This window comes from Erythrolamprus reginae, chromosome 1 (genome assembly GCF_031021105.1).
Source record: "Erythrolamprus reginae isolate rEryReg1 chromosome 1, rEryReg1.hap1, whole genome shotgun sequence".
Lineage (NCBI taxonomy): Eukaryota > Metazoa > Chordata > Lepidosauria > Squamata > Dipsadidae > Erythrolamprus > Erythrolamprus reginae.
This window is the reverse complement of record NC_091950.1, coordinates 6,749,417-6,759,774: the sequence shown is the minus strand read 5'-3', so window position 1 is coordinate 6,759,774 and position 10,358 is coordinate 6,749,417. Positions and strand designations below refer to the sequence as shown.

The window sequence follows — 10,358 nt, the reverse complement described above, 5'->3', positions numbered from 1 at the left end:
TGTGTCTATTTAATGAAAAGAAGGACTTGGGGACATGATAGCACTGTTCTAATATTTGAGGGGCTCCTACAATACTTTGAGGGGTCAAACTATTTTCCAAAGCACCAAGATAAGAAACAATCTTGGGAAACCAACAAAGAGAGAAGCAATTTAAAAGTAAGAAACACAAAGTAATTAACCAATGTTTCAACTTGCCCTTCTCCTCTGTCACTAAGCCATACAATTTTAATCAAAGAGCATCTATGAAAAAAAAACTTCAATAAAATCTGGGATTTGCTATTAAAAAAAAAGGACACACACATTTTTCTCTGTAATGTCCCCAATGTTTTCTTTACTATAGACCCATACTCAAGAAGTACCAGCAGTTCTTTGCCTTAGTGTTTGCTGTCACAGAGATCAACAAAGATTTGGTTCTCCTCCCCAACATCACACTTGGCTTCCACATTTGTGACAATGTTCAGATGGAGAGAAAGATTTCTTAAATCAGCCTCTCCTTTCTATCCACAAGAGGTCAAATGGTTCCAGGTTATAAATGTGACAGGCAGGACCTTGTGCTCTCTGTCATTGGAGGTGACCACCCCAAATCTTCAAGGCAGATGGCCTCCATCTTCAGCATCTACAAGGTCCCACAGGTAAGGGGGATTCACTGGATACAGTATGGAAGCTCACACAGAGGTCAAGGGTGAAAACAATGTTATTGAAGGGGATATCCTACAATTGAATTGATATTTACATTCTATGTTTCAATGTATATTTTTATATAACTACAAACGGACAGCTAATGAAATATCTCTGAAATACTGTACTTGCCAAGATGAATTAATTCCTGACTTTCATTAAAATGAAGTCTCCATTTCATTGTAATATTTTACCGGTATCAGTTTAACATTTTCTTCCCTCAGCTTCTGACATGTCACAACTATAAAAAATATGTAACTAGCAATTATTCCTAGGTAGGGAGGAAGCATAAACCTATTTTAATCAAAGATTAAATCAGGTTAACTGGTAGGGTAAAATGCATGCAATGTAACATAGAAACATAGAAGATTGACAGCAGCAAAAGACCTCATGGTCCATCTAGTCTGTTCTTATACTATTTCCTGTATTTTATCTTAGGATGGATATATGTTTATCCCAGGCATGTTTAAATTCAGTGACTGTGGATTTACCAACCACGTCTACTACTCTTTCAGTGAAATAATATTTTCTCATGTTTTGATCTTTCCCCCAACTAACTTCAGATTGTATCATCTTTTTCTTGTGTTCACTTATTAAAAACACTTATTACTCTCTTTCTCCAGCTCGGTGTTGGCTTTGAGTTCCCTCAGGAATACAGACCAGTTTATCCTTCCTTCTTCCGGATTAATCCCAGTGACTTTGCTCAATGTGTGGGTTTAGTTCAGCTGCTCCTGCATTTCAAGTGGAACTGGGTTGGGCTTGTGACCTCTGAAGATGACAGTGGAGAATATTTCATCTCATCTCTGATAACAATTCTGAAGGAGAATGAGATCTGTTTGGCCTTCATTGAAAAATTAAAATCGGATATATTTATTCATTTAATAAATAAATTGATGTTAAACATTTTGTTTAAAGCTGAAGTAATTTTTCTGTTTGGAGATTCCACTGATATTGCAAAATTTTTGACAGCTCTGAATGGTTGTGTAAAATATAGAAAGGTACAACTTCAAAATGTTTGGATCCTAACATCTCATTGGAAATTTACTCTGGTTGGAGATATTTTTCAAGGTGTAAAGGTCTTGAACGGGGCTTTGCAGTTTAGGGACCACCCTGGTGATGTTTCAAAATTCAGCCACTTCCCCCTATCTTTATATCAGTTGGTCAAAGAAGAGGACATCTTTCTGCTGACTTGGTGGGAAACACTCTTTGACTGCCATATCCCCAAACCAGGCAAGCTCCTTCCAAAAGGAGAACAACACTGTACAGGAAAGGAGAATTTGCAGGAACTTCCAGATTTAATTTTTGAAATGAGCATGACAGGTGAAAGTTACAATATCTACAATGCCATTTATGCAGTGGCACACGCATTGCATGCAATTTATGGATCAGGAGCACAATTTGTTACGCTGAAGCTTGGAAAGAGGATCTCAAATGTGAAGCCATGGCAGGTAATCTCTGTGACATTTTATCCAGTCCACAGATCAATAGAGAGGAAGCTTCTCATGTGCATTTCTTTAAATCATATTGAGGGATATTATATCATGGCATCTTTGAGCAGATTAAACCAGCAATTAGTTAAAAAACAATATTATTAATTACATGTTTTGTTGAAAGAGGGGGTAAAAGAAAAAACACCTATACAGTATATGGTCCTGAAACATCTTCAACTGTTCCCTGAGTACCAGGAGGTGGCCAAGAAGGAGGTGTAATCTTGGAACAAGATGATAATCTGGTAGCATTTGTACAACATGCTAGATGCTTCAACAGGACAGTTGAAGTCCTAATGGGCATACTGTATCTGCAGAACTTCCTCAGTTTCCCTCAGCATGTAGCCTGAATCCAACATATAAAAAGATACTGAGCTCAATTCATTTTAATCTTCTTTTATGTTTCTATGAATTAGCATCCCATATGACTCCACCCCATATGTTTAGTTTTCTCTTTCTTGTAGTGTTCAGCTGCTTAACAGAACAAAAGAATTGGATAGGATCTTGGAGATCCTCTAATCCAACCCCCTACTCAAGCAGTAAGCTTTATACCATTTCAGAAAAAACTTGTCAAATCTCTTCTTTAAAATTTGCAGTGACTGAGCACCCACAGTTTCTGGAGGCAAGTCATTCCTGTAAGTCTGAGTTGAGGAAGCCAAAATACAAATACCCAATGATAAAGGGATTTGTGTTGCTTACAATTGAGTCAAATGTTTAATATTTCTCCTGGTTGCTCATATCTCAAACCAAGGGACCAACTTTAATTTTTTAGATGTACAATTGTGTCCTAAGATGACATCTTTCCCAAAAATGATAGAAGCCATGATATCTCATTTCTGCCTTTCATTAATTGCTCCAATTTCTGAAGGTCACTTTTTTTTTTAGATTCTTGCAAATTTGAGAAATGTCCACTTCAACAACAGTGCTGGAGATGAAGTTTCCTTCTCACAAAATGGACTGAGAACTGTTCATTATGATATTGTCAACTGGGTTGTCCACCCCAATAAATCTTTAGTCCCTGTGAAAGTTGGGCAAAAGGATCCTAGAGCTGTCCCAGGCCAGGATTTCACCATTAACTCTGATGAAATAATCTGGGCCTCAAAGGTGAGCTGGAAGGAAGTGTTATAAATTCAGGAAAAGAATCACTCTTTCCTAGGGATGTTGAACATCTTTCTAAAGCTAAACTCCTCAAACTTTGCAACTTTAAGACTTGTGGACTTCAACTCCCAGAATTCTCCAGCCAGTATAGGAAGAACACCTGTTCTAAGGTGAAAACATGTATATAGATGCAGAAAAGAGTTTTGGAATTTGGTAAATTACTTGCATTTGAGATTAAGAATTGTGAAATGTTCAACAATGGGTGAGGATGAGAAGAAGTTCTGCTTAAAACCAGGTATTATTAGATCAGGCAGAAATTTCCATGGGCCATTCCTGTTCAGTTGGATCTTCATCATTCTTTGTTTTGGAAAAGTTGTAGCACAATGTAGCACTTTGCACTCTGGGGTTCAAGGTTCAAATATTAGCATCCATTGGTGAGTCACTATTGCTAGTTGCCAGATTCTCCCACGACCATTTCCTGATTCCTGTTACACTTTGATGAATAATTTTGTCCGAGTGTGCACAGGTCTTTCACCCAGGAGCAAGTATAGTCAACAGTGGTTTGCATCAAATATTGTTTTTTATCTACAATAGGAATACTGTACATACACACACTACAACAGTATCTAAACAAATAGCAATTGCAGCAGGGAAGAAACTCAACGAACAAACACGCTAGCAGACGCTCCTCTTATTACACAGGCTCTTAAAGGGATAACAGCAGGAAACCTTGCTAACCCATTCCCTTCATTGCATCAGCTGATCGGCTTTTAAATTACCGTGACAAATTTCTTATGAGAACATTCCCAACAGGAAAATAGGAATGTGGAAATGAATAAATGAGGAGTGTTCATTGCTTGGGCCACCTCAAACACTTCACTTTTTTTGTTTTAGAATGTGCCCTTTGCCAGGTGTGGTAAGAAGAGGTGCCAGACAGAAGAGAGGAAAAGAGTTCCCGAGGGAGAATCAGTGTGCTGCTACCAATGTTCCCCTTGTCCAGAAGGCACCATTTCAAATCAGACAGGTAGAGCACTTTTCAAATGCAGATCTTCCAGGATCAAGGGAGTCATTGAGTAGATAAAGATGTTAATTTTGTCATTTTTTGTTCGGAATACATTAAATCAGAGTATTCATACTTTTCATCAGAAACCGTGAGTTTATGGATCTGAGCTGTCCTGCCTGGACAAGCCTCTTTTCTGCTCCTCAATAATTTGATACAGGATAGTTTTAAGACAGAATACATGGCTCCCCTACTGACCAGAATATCTCCGGGACCGCCTTCTGCTGCACGAATCCCAGTGACCGATTAGGTCCCACAGAGTTGGCCTTCTCCAGGTCCCGTCGACTAAACAATGTCATTTGGCAAGTCCCAGGGGAAGAGCCTTCTCTGTGGTGGCCCCAACCCTCTGGAACCAGCTCCCCCCTGAGATTAGAACTGCCTCCCTCACCTTTCGTAAACTCCTTAAAACCTCTTCTGCCGTCAGGCATGGGGGAATTGAGACATCTCCCCTGGGCCTATACAATTCATGTATGATATGTTTGTGTGCATGCCTACTTTAATAACGGGGTTTTTAAAAAATGTTTTAAATTATTAGATTTGTCTTGAATTGTTTTATTGTTGTTGTGAGCTGCCCCGAGTCGACGGAGAGGGGCGGCATACAAATTAATTAATTAATTAATTAAATAAATAAATAAATAAATAAATAAATAAATAAATAAATGAACGAACGAACGAACGAACGAACGAACAAACAAACAAACAAACAAACAAACAAACAAACAAACCATACCAATTGTGAAATCCCATGAGAAAAACCATCATCATTTTTGTGGGTTGGCCAGAGGAATAAAAGGACATGTCATGTGAACTTTGGGGAGGGAGAATGTTCATGGCAGATGTCCCTGCAATCTTTACATAAATATTCTTAATTTCAGATGCAGTCCACTGTGATCTTTGCGATCTATCCCAACAAAGACAAGGACCACTGCATTGCCAAGAAGTTCCACTTCCTTGCCTATCAAGAGACCCTGGGATGCACTTTAACTTTTTTATCTCTTTTCCTTTCATTAATCACAAGTGCTGTCCTGGTGATTTTCTTTAAACATCATGACACACCAATTGTCAAGGCCAATAACAGAGATCTTACCTACATCCTCCTAACCTCCCTCCTGCTCTGCTTCCTCTGCTCCTTCTTCTTCATTGGTCGACCTGGTAAATTCACATGTCTCCTTCGACAATCTGCCTTTGCCATTCTCTTTTCCATTGCAGTTTCTTCAGTTTTGGCAAAAACTGTTATGGTGGTTTTGGCCTTCATGGCCACCAAACCAGGGAACAAATCAAGGAAATTCTTAGGAAAACCACTAGCCAACTTCATTGTTTTTGCCTGTCCTCTTGTTCAAACCCTTCTTTGTGCCACTTGGCTGATAATCTCTCCCCCATTTCCCAACATGGACTTCCATTCCTTGGTAGGAGAGGTCATCTTGGAATGTGATGAAGGTTCGGTTTCAATGTTTTACACAGTCCTTGCCTACCTGGGTTTACTTGCCCTCATCAGTTTCATGGTAGCCTTTCTGGCTAGGAAATTGCCTGACAGCTTTAATGAAGCCAAGTTTATTACTTTCAGCATGTTGGTCTTTTGCAGTGTTTGGGTCACCTTCCTTCCTGCCTACCTGAGCACCAAAGGAAAGTCCATGGTGGCTGTGGAGATCTTTTCCATCCTGGCTTCTGGAGCCAGTCTCTTGGCCTGTATTTTCTTCCCCAAGTGCTACATTATTCTACTGAGACCAAATCTAAATTGTAGAGAGAATATAATGAGACACAAGAATATCTGATTCTTGCAGAATTGAGAACTTTTATTTTGGTTTTGGCATTTTTTCTATTTGATCTGATTTCTAAAATATCATGTAAGTGTGCTATCGGTGTTTCAATTAACAGCAAGAAATAAATCAAAGTCCAAATCTTTGATCCAAACTGAGAGATTATTATCAAAGAAAATGAGGCCACCTGTGGTTGGGTGGGGCTGTGGTAATTAGTGAGGTTGCTATAAATAGCAGCCTGTGAGTTTGGCCATTGTGGAGGATTATCTGATCGTTGTGTTTCGTGACTGCTTTACTGACTTTGACCTTTTGTGTGCTGATTGTTCCCCACTTTGAAACTAAACCAGGGCAAAGTGTGTTTCACTTTGTGGAAGAAGAAGGACTGTGAATTGCCTCACAGCTGCAAGCTAAGTCTCATATCATTTTTCAATCTCAATTCAATCTCATATCATTTTTCAACACCATAACCAAGTCAGTTGACCAACGCAACTCAGTGGACCTCACATACTTGGACTTCAGTAAGGCTTTCGATAAAGTCGACCACAATCTCCTAATCCACAAACTAGAAAAAAATGGAGTAGATTACTACACATGTAGATGGATAAACAGTTGGCTGACCAACCGCACCCAACGAGTTGTCCTCAACGGCACCAAATCCACATGGAAAAAAGTAGACAGTGGAGTACCACAGGGCTCTGTCCTGGGTCCTGTACTCTTTAACATCTTCATCAACGACCTGGACGAGGGAATAAAAGGGGAACTAATAAAATTTGCAGATGACACCAAGCTGGCGGGGGTAGCCAACACCCTTGAGGACAGGCTCAGAGTACAAGAAGACCTAGACAGACTATCACAGTGGGCCCATACCAACAAAATGAGGTTCAACACCGACAAATGCAGAGTCCTCCACCTCGGCAAAAAGAACCCTAGACATACATACAGCCTGGGAGATACCCCACTCAGCAGTAGTGACTGCGAAAGAGATCTTGGAGTCTTGGTGGACAATCAACTAAACATGAGTCAGCAATGTGTAGCAGCAGCCAAAAAAGCCAACTCAATCCTAAGCTGCATCAACAGAGGAATATGCTCCAAGACCAGGGAAGTATTAATACCACTCTACTACGCCCTGGTCAGACCCCACCTGGAGTACTGCATCCAATTTTGGTCACCTCACTACAAAAAAGACATCGAAACTCTGGAGAAGGTGCAAAAAAGAGCAACCAAAATGATTAGAGAACTCGAAACCAAGACTTACGAAGAGAGATTGAGAGAACTGGGCATGGACAGCCTAGAAAAAAGAAGGTCTAGAGGGGACATGATAGCAGTTTACAGATACTTGAGGGGTTGCCACGGTGAGGAGGGGGTCTCTTTATTCCCCAGGGCACCAGAGGGCCGGACGAGGAACAATGGTTGGAAGCTGACCAAGGAGAGATTCAACCTGGAAATAAGGAAGAACTTCCTGACGGTCAGAGCGATCAACCAATGGAACTGCCTGCCAGGGGAGGTGGTGAACTCCCCAACTCTGGACACCTTCAAGAGGAGATTGGACTTCCATTTGGCTGGGGTGCTGTAGGGTTTCCTGCTCAGGCAGGGGGTTGGACTCAATGACCTAACGGTCCCTTTCAACTCTATTAATAAACAATAAACAAGTATCACAGAACTGATAAGGGACTTGTACAAATTACCAGTTTGTTTGGAGACGAGTGCTCTTTGTTATACCAAAAGAGAGCTTGGTTTAAGTGAATTTTCATTATAAAGAACATTGTTTTGAATTTTCAAATGTGTGTGTGTCTGAAATTTGTACTTGTGAATTTTTGGGAGGATTCTACCAGAGAGCCCGACAGAACACAGCCCAGCCTCACCCAGACTCTACCTCCAGCAAACCCTGGGTAAATTGAGTTTGAGACCTCTTCCCGTGTGACGTGCCCAAACTTTGAGTCTGTGATCAGGTCGGGAGGAAACACATGGGAGACAGCAGCATCAGAAGACTCCCAAGGTCTTCTCTCTACTATGGATGGGCTTTCACGGTGACAGCGGAAGCAGGAGATTTCCTTTTCCCTGCTCAAGAAAAAGGTTTTGCCCCAGCATTCTGAATAAAGCAGCATTGTAAATTTTTAATTTTTTAAAATGAAAAATGCGAGCACATCTCCCATGCTCCCCTATCCCTCTTCTTAAGTTTCAGATTGAGGCTATGGGCTCCCCGATTAAGAGTGGGGTTGACTACCAACCCACTCCTACCCAGTCACATGATCATTAAGCCACTCATACAAAAGTAAGCCATGCCAACAATAGCAAGCCACACCCACAGAATGATAGCAAAAAAATTTGGAATCTATTCCTGAGCTCAAGAAACTTTATTTAGAAAAGAAATAATGGTGATACCAAACTAATGTTAATATAGGCAGATAATATATTTTAACCAAACCAAGCTTATTAGAAGTCAAATGAAATGATTAAATGAATAAATGAATAAGTGAATAAGTGAATAAGTGAATAAATGAATAAATGAACATTAACTCAGGATAAAACAAGAATTGGAATAAGAAGAATGTGTTTCCTCAGAATATAAGAGATGATTTAATTTAGGCAGGAAAGTTGTATTTGAGTCTATAAAAAGAATAATTTGGAACTGCTAATAATGATCATGTTATTGCCAAAGTCTGTAAAATACTATTGAAACTCAATCTGGAAAACAATTACGTTAAACAATGTATGGTTTATTGGGCAAGGAACTTTGAATATAACAATGGTCAAGAAATGGGAAAATAGGGAGATGAATGGTTTAATATTTTTATTGATTATAATTTGATTAGAAAATATTCATAAAGTGATGTACTGTTGGTATATAGCACATGATAAACTATCAAAGATATATATAAGTGTTTTAGATTTGGAATAAAAGAGAAATAGGGACAAGATCCATGGAGTTCGGGTTTAAACCGTGAAAACCCAACTGTCAGATCTGCCATCAAACCACTTCAGTCTTGTTTCTCTTTGTTTCGATGTCAACCTGCCATAAAGTTAGGTGAGGGTGAATGGGAGGATAGGGAAGGATGTGTGTGACAGGGGGATGGGACATTTTGCCTCTGCCAGTTGGGTGCATATCTTTATTCTGCAGCCTTTCATCTCTGATGATTGGATGTTGTCTATTCTCCCTCACCCAAAGGCCCCTAGTTGTTCAGCCAAGCCTTTCTGTCACAAAAAAAATACATTCACCCCTGGCCTTTTGGCCACACAGGACACTTTGCCGCCAGCCAATCAGGGTGGTCCTCACAAAAAGCTAAGGAGGAGGTCCGATTCCAAGAGAGGTCTGGAGACCCTCTGGGGCATCAAGATGAGCCTCTTTCTCTCTCTCCCTCCCTCCCTCTCTCTCTCTCTCTCACACACACACACAAACATACACACAGTCCAGTTCATCTTGAGGGTCCCCAGAAAGGGGGTGGGAAGGGGGCTTTGGGAGCTCTTTCACACACACACACACACACACACACACACACCAGTTCTAGTCTGAACCACTCCTCAAAAGGAGACTGATACAGAATCATAGAGTTAGAGAGGATCTCAGAGCCCACCTAGTCCAACCCACCCGCCCCCAAGCATGAGACTGAAACAGACTAATAGAGTTGGAGGGGATCTCAGAGGCCATGTTGTCTGACCCCCTGGTCAATGTCAGGATTAAGCAATATCCTGAGGTAATATCTCAATGCAGAAAGAAGGACTACGTAGAGTCATTCTGAGTTGATTAAGAATGCAGCAACCTGATTGGGTGATAAATATTTAAATATGCAAGAGCTTTAGTATTGCTCTCGGTTCTCTAATCTGTTCTCTCTACTCTCTGATCTCTGGGGAGTGTGCTATGTTCTCCATGCTCTGATCTGAAGTTCCTGTTGCTTATTGCTGTATTGATTGGTTGGTTCCTGTGAGTTACTGTAATTGAGATAGTTGTAGTGATATAATAGTGAGATACTAGTGTGGTGTGTGTATTGATGGAATACAGTTAGTAGTGTAAATAAGAAGTAAATATATTTTTGCAAGACGTCTTGTTGCTGCTGTGTTTTATTGAAGACTTGAATTCCATATCTATTGGTCTATGGCTGGCTGGTTGGGTTGGTTAGCTGGTTGGGCAGGTTAGCTGCTTGGGTTGGCTATCTTCCGAAAGTGAAGCTCTGACACTCAAGCAGGAAATTGAAACAGAATCATAAGATGGATGGCACCTTGGAGGCCATCTAGTCCAACCCTCTGCTCAAGCAGGAGACCCACAGAAACCTAAGACATAAA

At 40.5% G+C, this 10,358-nt stretch overlaps 1 protein-coding gene across 1 annotated transcript; it reads left to right on the top strand.

The window, feature by feature from the left end:
• The first annotated feature begins 515 nt into the window (after positions 1-515).
• LOC139165973 (vomeronasal type-2 receptor 116-like) lies at positions 516-6,095 on the top strand. Its single transcript, XM_070749585.1, is given in 6 exon segments — positions 516-632; positions 1,302-2,126; positions 3,051-3,269; positions 4,158-4,287; positions 5,199-5,229; positions 5,231-6,095. Coding segments are annotated over 6 exon segments (2,187 nt in total).
• The last annotated feature ends 4,263 nt before the right edge of the window (positions 6,096-10,358 follow it).